Source organism: Mercenaria mercenaria, chromosome 6 (assembly GCF_021730395.1).
Source record: "Mercenaria mercenaria strain notata chromosome 6, MADL_Memer_1, whole genome shotgun sequence".
NCBI lineage: Eukaryota > Metazoa > Mollusca > Bivalvia > Venerida > Veneridae > Mercenaria > Mercenaria mercenaria.
The window spans coordinates 35,123,270-35,144,438 of record NC_069366.1 but is presented as its reverse complement, the minus strand read 5'-3'; the positions used below and the strand labels follow the sequence as shown (position 1 = coordinate 35,144,438).

Below are 21,169 nucleotides of genomic sequence, written 5' to 3'. Positions count from 1 at the left end.
CTACAAGATTTTCTTGAATAGTGTAGACGGGCCTTTAATACAAGTAGGTTATTAAAGACCCACCACAACCTAGTAACCTACTTCTTCCTCCCACGTGAACTTTGTGATAGCCATTCTGATAACACTGTAAGTTTGTTACGAGATAATTGTATTTCCCTTTTTTATGCAAATCATGTATATAACAAGTCAAATGGTTTATCGCGGCCAGAAATTTGTACAAACCGGACAGAAGTTGCGAAATTGTCATTTGTGCAGGAAAGAAGCGTTTACCGTAATGTCCAGTACTGGACAGGTATAGTGACCATGCACGGACACGGCCAATTTTCCCAGAGGGGGCCGATCCCCTGCCCCTCCCTCCACCCTGGACATTTTGAAATTTAGCACTTTATTTTGTGCATTCTGGGACAGTTTTATGGACTAACTTGTTAAATTTGGGAAAATGATAAAATCAAGTTTTTTTGAAGGTAAAATTCTTAGTTTCTTTTAGATAAATAATATGAATTATGTCGGGGTCGTATGTAGCAGCAGCCGCATATATTTTACATGCAGTCCTAATGTTGCCTTTTTCGAAAAACGTTTTCTTTTCTTCTTGTCTTCTTTCCTTTTTTAAAGATTTTCCAGAGGGGGTCCGGACCCCCGGTACCCCCCCCCCCCACCCTGGATCCGCGCATGGCGACATATCATGCTTTCTGTTTATGCAGGTAAACTTGTGTTTGGTTAAATTTCAGAGCACAGTTGTCTGAACAGTGTACAAACTCATTACTGTTTTTTCGGGCAAGGGTGGAAAAAAAGTGGTAAACAGTGAAAGCAGTAACAGTTTTATTAAAAAAAAAAACAATGAGACAAACATTTCCAACATCTTTGGACGGTTCAAAAATCCTATGTTAAACATACGATAAAGCCCGAAACGCGTGAAAATGTTCCGAATGTAAATCGGGTGAAATAGACGCTCGTATAGTTAGATTATGCGTCTAGATTGATTAAACTGGGCGAGTCTACTTACTTATTACTTGAGGATGAAAAAAACGTGTTTTTTAAATGTTGCTCTTAAACAAGGGTGGCGGTTGAACTACTAAAAGTACAACAACAGTTAATTCACAACAAATCGTACGGTATGTTTTTATAATCAGTAGAAGCTAGTCGTATTTACGCTAATGAGACCTGTTTCACCCAAAAGTAAAGAATTCACAGGTCCATCATGAAATATTTTCCCCAGCGTGCAAATACTTGTCCTATTCAATATGATCGCGGCCGCGATCAATTACCATCATGGAAATACAAAAGAAAACAGTTATCCAAAGGCACGTCTTTATGAATGCTGTTAAGCTCTATTATATAACTGGTACAGACATCTGCACGACCTGTTTCATTCCTGGTTAAACTAGTGATCTACCTTTTCCTCCCACATGAACTTCATGCATATCATTCCGATAATACTGGTATGATATAGCTATTCTACAATATGACAGGTGTTTACAAAATGTAGGCCGTTCCTGAATTAATATGTATGCTGAAAGATTACTCTTGTATACCCTATTCTAGCCTCGTCTGCGGGGTATTTACTTACTTTGAACCTCTATCAAGCGCGCACCGTTGACTACAGTGCGACATTAAAAGGAATACGCCCAAAATAAGCTACATGATGCGATAAACACGAGGTTTTCTGTGAACGAAATCAAACACGAGCTTTTTTTATTTGTAACTCTTTTTATACTGTTTAATACTCATTATTTGTGTTTGAATACGTTTTATTTTTCGTAGACGGCTAGCTAGAGTTTATGTTGTACTGTTTTTAACGTCTGGCCGACATAAATTCATGTTAACAAAGAGGTTAGAAAGTAACAAAAATGTGTATGTTTATATTTTTATTTTCTTACCCACTTTTTGCAAGACAATACAATAACATTTGATATCGAACTAGAGTGTTCAGTTTAAAAGTGTAACAATATCTGGCACATGTAAGAAACCTGATAACAAAACCAGCTTGAGTATTACGAAAAAAACATGCACAAAAATTCGTTGTAGAAAAAAAAGAAGTATAACAATAACTACAATACAGAATCCGTAGTGTTCAGTATTAAATGGATTGAACAGTAAAATAAACGTGACGACATTGTACAGGAATGGCAGTATGTCTTTAAAAATATTAATATGTTCGTCGAAAACTCACAACAAACAAAAAGTTTTTTTTCTTTCTCAAATATTTGAAAACACAAGGACTCGCCTCCTACATGTTCCCGATATTTCTAACAATCAAGTTTGGTCAAGTGCTGACAACAATATATTCCATGTTATGTTAGGGAATGTGTGATATAAGTTTTGATTTAACAAAATGACTGCTGCATTGGTGACGTAGGGACGAGTCTCTGGCCAGATACTGGATGCGCACGCCGTCTCTAAATGCACTGTCAGGCTGAAGCTTCGCTTCGCTTGCCTACATCCCGTATCAAATCATGTAACTAATCATATAATGAAACTAACTGCAATGGCAAATACGCACGATTCTGCTACTGAGCAGGGAAAAATATACTTTTCAAAGGTATGGAAATAAGTCTATTGCTACTAGTATGTTAATCAAATTTCAAAGAATAGAAATCTTCTTCCGTTGCTGGTTAAAAGGGCTTATTCACTTTAAAAAGTATACACAATACACATAATTTACCGAGAAAATGGAGTTATGAAATACCATTTCGGACAAATTTTCACAAATTAGATAAATAAAATTTACATAACACTATCAGATCATAATAGCTTTACATCTGAAATCAAAATAAAACACAAATGGAGACATGTAAACACGCATTAACAATACCATATGCGCACATAATACAGTTAATGGCCAAAATTCCACTGCGGGAGGCTAACTAGTTTATGGTCCGACGGACTTTGTATCAATGGTGCAATGAAGTATGCGATAGTAAAATGTTATGTTACTGTAAAGAAATGTTTTGTATTGATTTTACACTCATTGTCATTCAAGCTTGAACCACTTCGTAGTTGGATTCCCCAATGATACGGTAATTTTTCCGCTTATAATTTTGCAGATCTTTTACTCTTGTTCTGTGAACCTCGTCGTACAACTGCTGTATGGCTCTTGGGATTGGCTTGAATCCAGCTAGCTCCGCTAAAGTGTCATTGTACGCCCATTGGCGTGGTCCCATAAAATGTGCGTATCTGTGCGGAAGCCCGTCGTTAAGGCGACTTTTGTAATCGGAATCAATATCTGCTTCCATTTCTGCGGTGCTTGGTAATTTCTGCGTGCCGTCCAGCGAGGATAGAACAAATTTAACTTGGTTGTCAAACTGCGGGAATGGACAAATAATCTTACACATGCCGATGAAAGACAATGTATTGAATTTGGAATGGATGATATGTTTATAAAGTGGCGTGATTCTCTCTTCTATGATTTTCAGCTCGCATTCTTCCGTCAGGAATGGGAAACTGTATCTATACCCTGTACACAGTAACAAAACGTCCGCCTTCTCTTCCACGCCGTTCTTATAGATGACAGAGTCGGCTGTGAGTTTAGCTATACCTGGTTGCTGGCTCATGTTTTCTGGCAATGTAGATTCGATCTTCGGCTTGTCGTGGCTTATTGTCAGCTGTAATATAAAATTTATACTATAAACTTAAACTAACCATCACAATCTAACCAACGCTTTTAGGGAATCATTCTTCGCAGACGGTTAGACAGCAGACCCATACTGATATAGGTTTTATTCCGTTTCCACAGCTATCGTGAAGTCTCTATACTAATAACAAGAGACCACAGAGTAATCCTGGCGCCCACCATTGAGCCATTTTTGAATGTTCCAAATTTCAAGACTAGCTTAAGGTCAAAATCAAGGTCAAATTTCATTTCAGTACACAACACTGTGCATATGGTCCATGCATGTGGTCCAAATTTGAAAGCTGTAGCTTGAGAAATGTGAAAGTAGGTCACTAGATCAATCTCAAGATCAAAGTTCATTTCGGTCCACAAAACTATGCATGTGGTCCAAATTTGAAGGCTGTAGCTTGAGAAATGTAAAAGTAGGTCACTAGGACAAAACCAAGGTCAAATTTCATTTCGGAACACAAAACTATGCATGTGGTCCAATTTGAAGCATGTACCTTCAAAAATGTGAAAAGTAGGTCACTAGGTCAATGTCAAGGTCAAAGTTGTTTTCGGTGCACAAAACTATGCATGTGGTCCAAATTTGAAGGCTTTAGCTTGAGAAATGTAAAAGTAGGTCACTAGGTCAAAATCAAGGTCAAATTTCATTTCTGAACACAAAACTATGCATGTGGTCCAAATTTGAAGCCTGTACCTTCAAAAATGTGAACGTAGGTCACTACGTCAATGTCAAGGTCAAAGTTTTTTTCGGTGCACAAAACTATGCATGTGGTCCAAATTTGAAGGCTGTAACTACAGAAATATGAAAATAGGTCACTAGGTCAAAATCAATGTCAGCTTCTTGCCACTCAAAACTATGCATGTGGTCCAAATTTGAAGCCTGTACCTTCAAAATGTGAACGTAGGTCACTAGGTCAATGTCAACGTCAAAGTTTTTTTCGGTGTACAAAACTATGCATGTGGTCCAAATTTGAAGGCTGTAGCTACAGAAATATGAAAGTAGGTCACTAGGTCAAAATCAAGGTCAACTTCTTGCAACTCAAAACTATACATGTGGTCCAAATTTGAATGTTGTAGGTTATTGACAAGAAGATTTTAAAAGCTTTTCCCTATATACGTATATATGAACCATGTGACCCCCGGGGCGGGGCCATATTTGACCCTACGGGGATAATTTGAACAAACTTGGTAGAGAACCACTAGATGATGCTACATTACAAATATATAAGCCCTAGGCTTTGTGATTTGGACAAGAAGTTTTTCCCTATATGAGTCTATGTAAACCATGTGACCCCCAGGGCGGGGCCATATTTGACCCTAGGGGAATAATTTGAAAACTCTTAGTAGAAGACCTCTAGATGATGTCACATACAAAATATCAAAACCCTATGCCCTGTGGTTTTGGACAAGAGATTTTTCAAAGTTTTTCCCTATATAAGTCTATATAAACCATGTGACCCCCGGGACGGGACCATATTTGACCCCAGGGAAATAATTGGAATCATCTTGGTAGAGGACTACTAGATGATGCTACGTACCAAATATCAAAGCCCTAGGCTATGTGATTTTGGACAAGAAGATTTTCAAAGTTTTTCCCTATACAAATCTATATAAATTATAGAAATAAACAAAGGGCCATAACTCACTCAAAATTTGTTGAACCAGTCTGATTTTCAGGGGACACAACTAGGGCACCAATACATCATTCTGACAAAGTTTGGTCAAAATCCCCCAGTAGTTTCTGACGAGATGCGATAACGAGATATTGTTAACGGACGGACGGGCGGACTGACGACGGACCACGGACGCAGAGTGATTTGAATAGCCCACCATCTGATGGTGGGCTAATAAAATCCAAGTATTTCCGATTCGACGTATGAATTGGACAAAAATATTCATGTTTGATATGTATTTTATATGATAATTTACCAATGCTGAACAATTATATGTTTGCATATATATGACTCACCTTCTTTGCCTGAGAGGCTATATCCAAACATATATCCTGACCGGATGCCGCGCCTCCAAGGCAGACGACAACTTTGTCCTTAAATGGGTCTGGTATCCGGTAATCGTGACTGTGAACTATTGTACCTTTGAACTCTTCCATGCCCTCAAGTTTGGGCATCAGTGGTACGGAATAGTGCCTGAAAATAATGAATTGTTAGCTTTTAATTAAATCAACAGAAAATGCAAAATCAATTTATCATAAACAAGAGATCACAGAGTGATCTTGGCGCCCACCAATGTGCCATTTTTGAGTGTTCCAAATTTCAAGACTTACTGACTAGCTCAAGGTCAAATTTCATTTCCATACACAACACTGTGCATGTGGTCCAAATTCGAAAGCTTTAGCTTGAGAAATGTGAATGTAGGTCACTAGGTCAATGTCAAGGTCAAACTTTGTTTCGGTATACAATCCTATGCATGTGGTCTAAATTTGAAGCCTGTAGCTACAGAAATGTGAAAGTAGGTCACTAGGTCAATCTTAAGGTCAAAGTTCATTTCGGTACACAAAACTATGCAAGTGGTCCAAATCTGAAGGCTGTAGCTTAGAAATGTAAAAGTAGGTCACTAGGTCAAAATCAAGATCAAATTCTATTTCGGAATCCAAAACTATACATGTGGTCTAAATTGAAGCCTGTACCTTCAAAAATGTGAAAATAGGTCACTAGGTCAATGTAAAGGTCAAAGTTCATTTCGGTACACAAAACTATGCATGTGGTCCAAATTTGAAGGCTATAGCTTGAGAAATGTAAAAGTAGGTCACTAGGTCAAAATCAAGGTCAAATTTTATTTCAGAATACAAAACTATGCATGTGGTCTAAATTTGAAGCCTGTACCTTAAAAATGTGAAAGTAGGTCACTAGGTCAATGTAAAGGTCAAAGTTCATTTCGGTACACAAAACTATGCATGAGGTCCAAATTTGAAGGCTGTAGCTTGAGAAATGTAAAAGTAGGTCACTAGGTCAAAATCAAGGTCAAATTTTATTTGGAATACAAAACTATGCATGTGGTCAAAATTGAAGCCTGTACCTTCAAAAATGTGAAAGTAGGTCACTAGGTCAATGTGAAGGTCAAAGTTTTTTTTCGGTACATAAAACTATGCATGTGGTCCAAATTTGAAGGCTGTAGCTTGAGAAATGTGAAAGTAGGTCATTAGGTCAAAATCAATGTCAAATTTCATTTTGAAACACGGAACTATGCATATGGTCCAAATTTGACGCCTGTACCTTCAAAAATGTGAAAGTAGGTCACTAGTCAAAATCAAGGTCAAAGTTTTTTCCAGTGCACAAACTATGCATGTGGTCCAAATTTGAAGGCTGTAGCTACAGAAATGTGAAAGTAGGTCACTAGGTCAAAATCAAGGTCAACTCATGTCAAGGTTCATCTTGCCACTCAAAAATATACATGTGGTCCAAATTTGAAGGCTGTAGCTACAGAAATGTGAAAGTAGGTCACGAGGTCAAAATCAAGGTCAACTCATGTCAAGGTTCATCTTGCCACTCAAAAATATACATGTGGTCCAAATTTGAATGTTGTACTTATTGACAAGAACATTTTAAAAGCTTTTCTCTATATAAGTCTATATGAACCATGTGACCACCGGGGCGGGGCAATTTTTTGACCTTAGGGGGATAATTTGAACAAACTTGGTAGAGAACCACTAGATGATGCTACATTAACAAGTATCAAAGCCCTAGGCTTTGTGGTTTAAACAAGAAGATTTTCAAAGTTTTTTCTATATAAGTCTATGTTAAACCATATGACCCCCAGGGCGGGCCATATTGACCCTAGGGGTATAATTTGAACAATCTTAGTTGAAGACCACTAGATGATGTCACATACAAAATATCAAAGCCCTAGGCCCTGTGGTTTTGGACAAGAGGTTATTCAAAGTTTTTCCCTATATAAGTCTATATAAACCATGTGACCCCCAGGGCGGGGCCATATTTGACCCTAGAGAAATAATTTGAATCATCTTTGTAGAGGACCACTAGATGATGCTTCAAACCAAATATCAAAGCCCTAGGCTCTGTGGTTTTGGACAAGAAGGTTTTCACAGCTTTTCCCTATATAAATCTATGTAAAATATAGAAATAAACAAAGGGCCATAACTCACTTATAAATTGATGAACCAGTCTGATTTTCAGGGGGACACAACTAGGGTACCAATACATCATTCTGACAAAGTGTGGTCAAAATCCCCCCAGTAGTTTCTGAGGAGATGCGATAACGAGAAATTGTTAACGGGCGGACGGACGGAATGACGGACGGACGGACCACGGACGCAGAGTGATTTTAATAGCCCACCATCTGATGATGGTGGGCTAATAAAACTAGATGTGTGTCCATAGGACACTGGTGCCCCCTCTTCCTGTTACTGTACATGGTTTCATGACTCCAGATGAAATATTTCTATGTAGTGTCTTGAGTCTAGGTCAGGTATTTTTAAGAAACATGCAACAAAAGATTTTGAGCACCTTATGTGCATTTTTCACTAAGTCAAGGACCATAACTCTGGTCTGGCTGAGTGAAATATCAAACAGAACACCAGTTGCACAACTTCGCGTGCTACATAACAATTCTCTAATGTTTAATTCAAATACTTTTTGAGATGCAAGCGATATAAACTTGTTTGCCCTTTATGCATATTGTTACTAAATCAAGGGTCATAACTCTAGTCTGCACAATTTCACATGCTGAATAATATTCATATTACGTTTCATGACTTAAAGTCAAATACGTTTTGATATACGTTCGACACAAACGTTTACGCCTTTCATGCATATTTTTGACTAAGTCAAGGGCCACAACTCTAGCCTGACAAAGTGAAATCTCAAACAAAACCCGAGGTGCACAACTTCACATGCTGAATAATAATTCTATAACGTTTCATAATCCTTGGTCAAATACATTTTTGATACATAAATACACGTTTAGGCCCTTTTATGCATGTTTTGACTAAATCAATGACCCTAACTCTGGTCTGGCTGTGCAAAATTCCAATTAAAACACCAGGTGCCCAACTTCTCATGCTGAATAACAATCCTGTGAGGTTTTGGTGAATCTGGGTCAAATATTTTTTGAGATATGCACGACACAAATTCGGACAGGCGGACAGACAGACGGACAAGGGCAACTCAAAGTGCACCCCATGAAATTTGTTTGAGGGTACAAAAAACAATGATATATACATCTAAAAATATAAAAATTGGTTCGAACCCCGCTCACATACTCATGTCTGCAAAATAATGGTTTTGAAAGGTACTTATGCATGTTATGGTAGGCCAGTGGTTCACTCGTATATAATATTATGTTGATTCATCACAAAGCCACATTTCCTCTTATCAGCAAACTTGAGTAATGAATTATGATTAGTTATTAATGATGTCTAACGAATCTTAATTATGTACAGGTATGATAGACAAGTATACGCCTCTTGAAAGCCAGAAGGGCTCATCAGCCTCTTTTACCAAAACACCGATTGATGAGCTTTTCTTGCTCTCAAGGGAATTTTTCATCGCAATTAAATTCATTAGGAAACGCTATTTTGCAATGATAAACACTAGTAGATCTAGACAGGAAGTACCAAGATCTAGACAGGAAGTACCAAACAACTAATCCCCTTCGACCCGCAATGAAAAACAAGGAAAAAGAAAATATGTTTGCTGGAAATTCGTTTAATTAATACCAAAACGGCATTTTGTAATCTTTTCAATTTAACAAAAGATATGCCAACCCTTCCCATGAATGAAGCATTAATGATGGTAAAAATATGTTATCCAGACTATATTAGAACTATCCCTCCTCAAAACCTGCAGCAGTGCAACACTGCGGGTTGCCGTTTGCAAAATATAATTGTTCGAATTGTTCGAATGAATCAGTCATATTATTCTAGTAAAAGAAAAGGAGTCGAAGTATGACAGGAAAGTATGTTAAAAAAGATTTTGATATCCCAGCACACGTCCGAAGTTTACCCCTAATTCTACTATTAATGCTCATCAAGAACGGCACTTTTACGCTTCCGTAGAATACACAAAAGGTCAAAATTCGGATAGGCTTGAGACAGGAACAAGGCCGCTTTTGTTTTATAAAATCTTCAAATACAAATTAATGTGTGATTTGTTGTACGATTAATAATGACAAATGAACACAATAGTTTGCTGCCACTGTTATGCTAGTAGTCATTCATGGTTCGACTTTAAACAATTCCTTCGGAATATTTCAAAGTTTACTATCAATGACAGGGATATACTGTACTTAAGATCATGTTACTACTCTAGCTTTATGCATGATAGGCTATTTCCTAATTGTAAATAACTATTTCCTAATTGTATATTTAAGATTAATGATAATATAATATTATCATAGCTATAAATGTAATGAATTAATATGACACTAAAGTAAATCTTATACAAAATGTACAAACCATGTGCAAGTAAACATATTTTTTGGCCTACTTGTACGTTTAAAAAGATTAATAACGATTTAATTTATATCTGCCCCGGATGTAGACAAGCCAATTTATCTTAAGCTGATAAAACGAATAATTGTATCATATATACATGTACATGTGTATTATACATAGGACGTTTCGGTAACGCATAATATTATGTACATGTATGTAAAAAGGACGTTTAGGTAAAGCACAATATGGAACAAAGCATAGCAATATCGGTGCATTCTCTCCTACAAATCTTATAAAATTGAAATAAGCTCTGGCTTTTAATAACACACCAAAGAGCAGTTGCATGTTAGTGAAGAAAGACAAAAATAAAACGCTTTAGGCTGTTTTCAAACATTGCAAAAAAAAGCATAAGTTTGAAGTAATGGAACTATATAAATCTGTACAGCTAAAATCCTCACATGTGAAAAATATTTAGTTCCCCTAATAAAACTGTATGAATTCGTACCTTAAAGGCAATTAAAATAGCAATAAAGTTATCAAGATGTGGGAAAAGCAATAACGCTAATTATTTTAATGGAAATTACCACAAATACAATTATGTACACGAATTTGGGAAATGTCGAAGCCTCCGAGAGTTGAGGTATCTCTGAGATTTAGTGTAGCAGTTAGTTTCCTTAAAGAAGCATTTTAAATAAAATTAAATAATAGTCTTGAAAGCCTTTAATAATTTCTCAGGCTACTGTGTACATAGAAACATACGCATATATCTTTGTAGTGACTGGAGCTAAATAGAACTAATGGCGTTAGTTGAGTTTCTCAAATTTCCAAAACAAAATGAAAGTTAAAAAATCCCATGTTAACCTCATGGGTTATCTCCTGATATATTAGGTATTAGATCCTATCTAAAGTTTTTTTTTCATATAAATATCCGAACAGCAGCATTACACATCGTTCTGTGTACCAACCATATTTTACCCTCAGCTCTTTTGAGCTTTGTGAGCTCTGGTGAGCTTTTAACCTACCCATTACAGACTATGATAGCGTCAAAGATCGAGCTCTCAGATTCTGACGGGCAGCCAACGGAAGAGTAGGACACCTTCCAAGCTGTCTTATTGTCTGAAGTAAGCGGCGCCACACTGTCGACTTTCGTACTAAACTGCAATGTAATGGAGCACATGTCCATCTATTCAAATAACATGCACGGAGATTTCCCGCATTACTGCTGGAATCGCAAAATTGTGTTCATATATAAAAACCACTGATTCTTGCCTGTAAGAAAGACCTATTGTAATTAAAGAGCAACATCAGTTGCATTAAATTTCCCCCGTGTTGGTAACCCGATCGACCTGAAAATAATATTTTCAGTGAAAAACAAGTTAAATTTTCAGTGCAAAATATTATAACGTGAATAATTTCAGTTCAAAATTTTGACCTTTGCAGCAAATGTTTACCTTTTTTCAGCCCAACTCACCTTGTCAAAATTAACAAATCATGTATCATGTAAATTTTCAGTGCAGACTTATTCGGTGCAAATTAAATTGCTTACTTTTTCATAGTAATAATTCACCATTTTAGACTCACATTTGTTTACTGTGATCTGTCCCTTCAGTTTTAGCGAAACCAATTTTGAAACAATTTCAGTGTATAAGGTAGAGTGCATGTATTTGACATTTTCAGTGCAATATGTTACCCTCTTTGCGGAATGTACTCGCTTCAGATCTTATTTTTAACACTTTTCAAGCATCGCAAATACGTCTAGTTCAACCGACCCGACAATCCATTTGTCCGTGGTAGTCGCTCTCCTTGCCTTGATGTACACTAACTATAACTATACATCAGTATAAGTTCAGTAAAGTTGTTGTACACATGAACTTTCAACCTAGATCTAACTCTTCTATATCTTTCTTCTTTTCTGGCATTATATATAACTAATAGCAACTATATCCGCGGTCAGGAATGTGGGCCTCCCGGAGACTAATAGCAACTGTTTCCTCGGTATCAATACTTTGGACAGGAATGTGGGCCTCCCAGAGACTAATAGCAACTGTATCCTCGGTATCAATACTTTGGACAGGACTATATGTCTCCCAGAGACTATAATAGCAACTGTATCCTCGTATCAATACTTTGGACAGGAATGTGGGCCTCCCAGAGACTAATAGCAACTGTATCCTCGGTATCAATACTTTGGACAGGAATGTGGGCCTCCCAGAGACTATGATAGCAACTGTATCCTCGTATCAATACTTTGGACAGGAATGTGGGCCTCCTAGAGACTAATAGCAACTGTATCCTCGGTATCAATACTTTGGACAGGAATGTGGGCCTCCCAGAGACTAATAGCAACTTTATCCTCCGTATCAATACTTTGGACAGGAATATGTGTCTCCCAGAGACTAATAGCAACTGTATCCTCGGTATCAATACTTTGGGCAGGAATGTGGGCCTCTTAGAGTCTAATAGCAACTTTATCCTCCATATCAATACTTTGAACAGGAATGTGTGCCTCCCAGAGACTATATCCTCGGTATCAATACTTCGGACAGGAATATGGACCTTCAAGAGACTAATAGCAACTTTATCCTCGGTATCAATACTTTGGACAGGAATGTGGGCCTCCCAGAGGCTAATAGCAACTTTATGCTCGGTATCAATACTTTGGACAGGAATGTGGGCCTCCCAGAGACTAATAGCAACTGTATCCGCGGTATCAATACTTTGGGCAGGAATGTGGGCCTCTTAGAGTCTAATAGCAACTTTATCCTCCATATCAATACTTTGAACAGGAATGTGGGCCTCCCAGAGACTATATCCTTGGTATCAATACTTCGGACAGGAATATGGACCTTCAAGAGACTAATAGCAACTTTATCCTCGGTATCAATACTTTGGACAGGAATGTGGGCCTCCCAGAGGCTAATAGCAACTTTATGCTCGGTATCAATACTTTGGACAGGAATGTGGGCCTCCCAGAAACTAATAGCAACTGTATCCGCGGTATCAATACTTTGGACAGGAATGTGGGCCTCCCAGAAACTAATAGCAACTGTATCCGCGGTATCAATACTTTGGACAGGAATGTGGGCCTCCCAGAAACTAATAGCAACTGTATCCGCGGTATCAATACTTTGGACAGGAATGTGGGCCTCCCAGAGACTAATAGCAACTGTATCCGCGGTATCAATACTTTGGACAGGAATGTGGGCCTCCCGTTTTATGAGACTTAGAGACTAATATATACTTTATCCTCGGTATCAATACTCGAGATAGGTACTACTATCCGTTGTATGTCTATATAATACCAACTTTATCCGCTGATCCAGGAATATGGGCCTCCCGTTTTATGAGGTTCAGAGACCAATAGCAACTTTATCTGGAAAGGTAGTCAGAACATTATGAGGGAAACTAAATCTTGACTCGAAGATTTGAAAAGAATCACTGGAGCCGGGCGAAGTGATTAAAGTATGCCACCTCACGAAATTATGAACATATCTGTGCTTATGTATAGTTGAGAAATGGTTAAAGTTAAAATAGCTCTAGGTAGACTAGAGTATCCGGGTTTGCTAAGGGAAAACAACCTCCATGAAAACAGTTTTAAGAAAAATATGGTACAAGTTTTCTGCTAATCCGGATAAACACACTCGAGTAAAAAGGATTCAGTCTTCCAGTGGAGAAACAAAGCCGAGTTTAGACTCAAATTCTCTCTCCACCAAACACCTACCCCCCCCCCCCCCCCCCCCCCCCCGAGACACATGTAGTCCACACGGTCCGGATCATGAAAGCATTCGAGAAACACATTACAAAACAAGCGAAAGTAGTGTTCATACAAAATTTTAACAACGTGACTGCAGCTTAGAAACAGTCAAAAAACCAAAAAACCACTGGGAAACTATTTATTTCTAGATGATTCATAATATGCCTTGAGAAGAAAATATTGTTGAGAAATCCTGAAATGAAATCCAACTGCACTTAAACAATGTAGTATGCTTAAGTATGCGGTTAGAAAGACGGCTGATGAAAATGTTTTTCGCAAATACCTGAAATAAAAGTAGATCTCACGTCTGCTGAAAATAAAAGTTATTACAGTACAATTGTATATAAAACCGTTACATATTCTGGTATGATGTTTGCTATTGAGTTGTTACACTGACACGACCAGAACTTTCCGAGCCAGAATATAAAAGAAAAAAAAAACAAAAAAACTTTCATACAAAATGTTACATGCTAAACAAACTCGATCATGGATGAACCTCTAGTAGAAATATTATGACAACACCATCTGTTACGCATGCAGCATTCTCTATCTTTATTAACAATCGGCAAGGACTGTTTATTCAGTGGCTACATAAAACACTAACATTATATAGAGATATCTCAAAGATTTAAAACAAAGAGAAATATTTTCAATGCCAGGGAAACTATTATACATTCCAGAGATATCACAACAATACATCTACAAAAGGCCGTTTTGGGAAAAGAGCTATCACATATTAAGAATTCAGATATCTAACTAAGAGATATTGCTATATTTTTCTGCAGTCACTGAATAAACGTTTTAAGACGTCGATGAGAGGCGGAGTCTATTAACGATTTATCACATGGCAGATTTGTGAGACATTCTATCCTTAAATAAATATTTAAAAAAACGTATAAAAATGTAATACATCTTCTTTGACAAAATACCGATCAAAAGCATAAAGTAAAAATATTCTTTTTTAAAATAGCACAATACAACTCAAAAGGCGAATGATATGGGAAAAGAAATGACGTTTTTCCTCCATTTTACACTGCCTTCGCCATTGAACAAAAGAGGGATCGATATTACTTCCATCTCACAACAAGAACCAAGTGAGATGCATTCTAACCTTTACTAACCGATAACATTGTTCATTGATTTCTTTTTTTTCCCCACAATTCAGCTGGGAAATGAAGTACTGCATGTCGATAGAGACTGTGGCGTCGTAACAGACTGTGTATAATGTATCGATCTAAGCTTGGTTTTTTTTTTCTTTAGTTCGTGAGAAGATGCTTTAAGCATAAGAAAGCAAAGGTAAAAGGCTGAACACGGATGTAAAGCGGAGTTTCTAGTAAAGGAAAACATTTTTAATGATACATGCGTCAACAAACACTAAAGAACAGCAAAGTGTTGACAATTGAAAATTTCAAAAAAGATTTATCACGCTTTCTCAATTTTAGGCAATATTTCACATACATTTAATTTGATTTGAAGTCAGCTAATGATTGAGCTCCAGTTCTAGCATCTTGTGTCAGTGTAACATGGGAGATTGGGAATATTTTCTGGTGTCTCTTCCTGTAAGCTTTAATAATGATAATTAGAATCTTCAAATTACCTTGATGTGTTTATGCAGTTCGTAGTTATCCGAGTAGTCCTTCAAGTACTTTAATACGTCTTTGTGATCCGGAAATGACGGTAAATTACTTGGAAACGGGTATCCTGGGAAACCCATCACTTCTTTCGGTATATTGGTCCTGCAACGATATCAAATACGTATCAATACTCAAATACGGGCGTGCTGTGCAGACATGCGCCTCTTCAATGAATACAATGAACAAACTTTAGTTATTACAGGGCTCCTTCTGTAACACGCCAGTCCATAAATAGTTTGTGCAACATGACCGGTCTATATTCAACACTAAATTTGGCTTCACTGTCGAAAAAAAACGCTATTCTTATGATGATGATGATCATCATCATTATAAACAAACGTATATGGCAATACTCGTGTAAGCATGGAACGATGATGTCATTGATGTTCTTGCCCAAACTGATTAATGAATAACAGATCAACATGAACGGTTTAAAGGAGATGTATCTCAACACATAAACCTATGATGTTCTGAAATACTGAGAATATAGGGCATAGGTCCTTTAACCGGTCGGACGTGGGTTCGAAACTGTGCAACTCCCAATATGATACTGGCACCGGAAGCAAACCAGAAAACTATTCAAATAAGTCTCTTCACAACTTAATTTTCATCTACTTTTGCCTTTGCAATCAATCCATGTAGTCTGATCAAAATCTGCACTGTTCACTATTTAGTCAGTATCTTTTTGGTTAGCACCCCTTTTAAACAGCTAATGGTACTGTCCAAATTTTAAAAAAATGGACAAGTTCATTACAGAAATTTAGCAGGATAGGGTTGAATTTATATATCAGCTTCTAAATAACATATTACACTGTTATATAAAACGTATAGAATGTACATAATTATTAGATTCACCCACACTGATTTTCTCCCGCAAATCAATAACATTGTCGTTGCTTAGCAACCATTTTATTTGCTATCTTCGACCATAAAGATCGGAATGTTTAATGTATCAATATTTAACGCGTTCCAAACTTTATACTTTCACTTCAGTTACGTAGGTCTACATCGTCTTTACTGAGATGAATTACAGACTTTAGCAAACAATATCTTTCTTTAAAATTGAAGTTTGGTCATATTATGGACATTAGAACATGAGTGTTTGTTTCTAAGCTTTATTTTATGTTTTCCAGTGAATTATAGAGTTTTCTCAGTAAAATAAAAGTGACTAATCCACAGTTTTGAAACAGTAGATTATCATTTTTATTTTCACTGTTTTTGCCGAACTTGTTCCGGTCCTCCGTCGCAATTGAAGTCAAATTGTATACCGGGCGTTATGAATACCGGGGACCATAATGACGATGACGTCGTTAAAATGACGTCGTTTGTGTTATGCTTTCTGTTGATCTTTCCCGCGATTTTCGACATTTTTATAAACTACGCAACAAAAATAGAGTTTTACACATGAAATAAAAGAAAATTTGTTTGTTTCAGTGAAATATCGATTTTACTTCAGTCGTGAGCACCAAAAAAAGTCATTTTCACTCGTGCACGGCTACTAAACGCTAGCGCCACCACCAAATTGTGGTGATAAGGAAAAGAGCTATTGACATTTCCGTGGTGCAGCTATCGCCCGTTTGAAAATGTAAACAGGTGAGTAAAATTTATATTTTATCTTATTTTTTATTGATAAAACTTTTTTCGAAAATCGGAGAATGTAGTTCCGTGTAACAACATTTTTACTAGAGGTTGGCTGTAATTTCATTAAAATATTATGCAAATTGTGGTGCCAGGAGCTTTTCTACCAAATTTGACAGTGGCATATTTTCATATTGGCTAGTATTCGAACACCATTCCGATGATAAGACACACTGTAAAAACATACCTGCGCATGCAAATCGTGTAGAACTGAATAACACGTATTCCCATACACCAAAGAATGACGAAAAACACAGTAAAAAGTTAAAACACGACTATTTTTGAAAATGGTGGCGCTATCACCCAAGTGGTTGCGCTATACAGTAGTGGTGGCGCTGTTGTATATGATTAGTGGCTGATATATTCAATTTTAAAATATGAAAATGTCTGACTGCAAGCCACGGAAATTTCTACAATAATTGATGTTATCAACTTATCCCACACTACACCCAAATTACGTTACTCAACAAAATACATGTAGTAACCTGTACATGATCGTAAAATAATCTACATGTATATATGGATTCAGATTGTACATCTAAGCTGCATTGATTAATCATATTTAATCGATGGGAATTGAAAATGTACTGTACTTTTCAGAAAGAATTGTGAAGGTAGGGTCTTTTGTTTACAATGCATGCAAACGACGTAAAAATACAAAGGCAAGTAACTTTCAGAATCTTAATATAATAATATGTTTGAAATAAAAGTATTGCTACTATTTTTCATGACCTGAATTTAAAGTACACTTACGTTTGTATTTAGGTAGAATATTTAAAGGTTAGAAATAATTATACATTAACATTTTAATTAAACAAAGGAAATTTATTTTGACTACAAGAGTCCCAAGGGTCTGTGAGTATTTTCTTTTGTTTTCTTGGATAGAGAATGTTTCATAAAGGCAAATAAACTATGATCGAGTTTTTCTTTGAAATTCTTTAATAACATAATTCCTTGCAGGAATATTATCAGTTAGAGAATGTTGGTGTTTGTTTTGTTCCGGATGCGCCATCATTTTGTATTACTGACTGTCGTAACAGCGCCACCACTACTGTATAGCGCCATCACTAGAGTTATAGCGCCACCACTTTTAAAAATTCCTGGAATATTTCTTCTAACCCGAGATTCTATTATTCATGGTGTGTACGTATATAGTTATTTATCATTTCTACACAGTTTGCATGCGCAGGTATGTTCTAACAATGTGTCCATTAATTGGAATGGTGTTCGAATACTGGCCGATATGAAAATGTGCCACCGTCAGATTCGGGAGAAAAACTCCTGACACCACAATTTGCATATTATTTTGATGAAATCACAGCCAAACGCTAGTTCAAGTGTTGTTACACGGAACTACATTCTCCGATTTTTGAAAAAGGTTCTGTCAATAAAAATATAAGATAAAATATAAATTTTACTCACGTGTTTACATTTTCAAACGGGCGATAGCTGCACCACGGAAATGTCGATAGCTCTTTTCCTTATCACCACAATATGGTGGTGGCGCTAGCGTTTAGTAGCCGTGTCGTGGCTACGTCACTCGTGTACATATCAGTTTTTGATGCTCACTTGTGAAATAAAATTGATATTTCACTGAAACAAACAAATATCCTCTATATCTTAAAAATGCAAATTCAAGAGAGAGAAAAACATGCCCGTATCGACGGGGAATCGCACCCGGGCCGTCACGGCTATAAAAATTAACATACATTTTAAAAATAGGGAAAATTCGGCTCATTGAACCGAATAACTTAATTTAATAGATAGGACAATCTCTTTGCAGGACATCGACTATAATAAAAGTCCTGAATTCGGTTACTGAAAGTGAATAAAAACAAAAGAATCGCAGGGCAGGGGAAATCACCCACTAGCCTCATGGGAAGGTTTAAAAAAATTACCGTAGGTTTTTGTACATGCTAGTTTGAACAGGCAGGCCGTTTGTGTCGATGCCGACCTTGTCCGTGTACCTCCACGTTCCGCCTACACCAATGGAGGTTTCGAATCCCACACCTTGGAACGTACTTGGCCTGGCCGCTAGATGGCGCAGCGCCGCTAGTCCAGCTGCCCCGCACCCGATCACACCGACACGAATAACCATTTTAACCTTTAGATGTTATCTGAAAATAATTTGTTAATCGTTAAAATTTTAGAAAGGCCAACGTCTAAGGGTTACAGTATATTCAAATATAAATCGATATTTTTAAGCAGACGAGGTTTCATTTACTCATGATATCGATCAGATCTCACCCGGCCACAAAACATGCAACCGCCACATGTTATATACATGCGCTAAACACGTTAGTCAACCGAATGTTTATGTGCAGCTTCCTACTGTTGATGTGGGAGGTAAGTTAAAGAAGCAGAAAACAATCCAATTCCAAAAGTTTCTCTGGTTCTTTAGCGTGCGAGGTTAATGTACGATATCCTATTCAAACCGCAGACTAGACTAGCTCCTAGACTATGATATATCTTTATACATTTTTACGATTGAAGATAGTGAACTGAGTATCTATATCCTATGTCCAATTTTAACATCATTCCTCTGTGAAAATCACTAAAATAGACATGAAACGGATTTAGACAAAAAGGGGAAAAATGTAGAAATATGTTTATTATCAGTCGAGTGGCTAGTCTTACCGCAGACATAACAACGATATGCTAATCTGATGGTAACCGGGGTTTTTCCATATACATGTATTCATAAATTGTAATTCTACACATATACATTTCGAGGCGGATTAAAGTAACTGGATTAAATCGCACTTCTTCCCTCGCCTCTCACGTACAATTCCTAATATTTAAAAAAAAAAGTGTTTATTAGACAAGTATGCACTCTTGTTTTAAGAAAGCAAAAATGTAAAATACAGATTGAAAATGAACATAAATCGTATCGGTTTATATTATTTAAAAAGTTCCATAAATATTACGTAAAAACAGGCGACTTGGAGAAAATAAGTCACGCCATCTTAGTGCTCATCCGATTACATTTAAAGACAAAAACACAGTCGATTTCCTTTCCGAGAATTTTTAAATTAAATATTTACCTAAATCATTTTTATCACTATGGACACTTTAGGCGCTGCAGATTTGTAATTAAAAATAACTAATAACTTAAATAAAACTGGTACCGGACACGATTTTATAATTCTTGAAAACATTTTTGGAAGAGAATGAAATCATTTAAAAATTTAAAAAAAAATCATATTCATTTCATTGCATATTTCAAATATTTAAAATAAACCCGATACTGGTTTTCACAATATCTAAGCAATTTTATATCAAACAACAATAAAAAAAAAATCGTGTAACTGATTAATGCAAAATCGAAATTGTCTTTCAAAATAATCAATTCATACGACTGTTTGATGTAACTGAACATAATTAACAACAACAATAAATCAAGACAATAAATAAACATTTTATTCTCGTCATTTTTTTTCCATTTTCTACAATCCTGACACACATGAAGAAAAGTGCTACCTACCTCTCTGTACGTTCCCCGAAGAATGCGAAGTGGATCGGTGCACCGGATCGATTACCAGTCATGCTCGGTCAGCGTTCAGCGTGTTACTAGGTCAGACGACTCTTCACGTCGTATAACTGATTATTACCAATTGTGTTTACGTCTGCATACCCACATATCTCCTTAGTCTGATCTTACTTAACCTTGTCGTCTGTTTGATAATTACTTCATAGAATTAAAAATTTGAATGGTAAAATGCAGAGAATGAATTAATTTATTAGAGATAAAATTATATGTTATGGCCTAGTCAATGACAACTGGATGCGAAAACAAGCCAAATTGCACTTTAATATGCAGATATTCTTAAAATATGTTGAAAAGCCATTCGGTTATGAATCTTAGGCGTAAAAAATTGTTTGTTTCCGTATCCCGACCTACCCTAAATTTTTGGCCCGACTCTTAATGCTTTGGATGAATGCCTTGGAGATTTTTTTTTCTCAACTTTTTATGCTTTAAACAAGAAATCAACTTACTGATGCTCTAAAGGCATAACCCCCTTATTTGTATATTTATTTTTTGACACAAAAATAATTTCCGAAAAGTCTCACTTAATAAAAAGAATTAAAAAAAAAAAAAAAAAATTCTGACCCTA

At 36.6% G+C, this 21,169-nt stretch overlaps 1 protein-coding gene across 1 annotated transcript; it reads right to left on the bottom strand.

The window, feature by feature from the left end:
• Nucleotides 1-1,852: 1,852 nt before the first annotated feature.
• Nucleotides 1,853-20,689, bottom strand: LOC123549204 (uncharacterized). Its single transcript, XM_045337107.2, has 6 exons — nt 20,539-20,689; nt 18,953-19,171; nt 15,380-15,518; nt 11,051-11,184; nt 5,586-5,763; nt 1,853-3,602 (listed from the first exon to the last, which is right to left on the bottom strand). Exons 2-6 carry the CDS (start codon nt 19,150-19,152, stop codon nt 2,976-2,978), a joined length of 1,278 nt encoding a protein of 425 aa, XP_045193042.2. The 5' UTR covers nt 19,153-19,171; nt 20,539-20,689; the 3' UTR covers nt 1,853-2,975.
• Nucleotides 20,690-21,169: the final 480 nt, after the last annotated feature.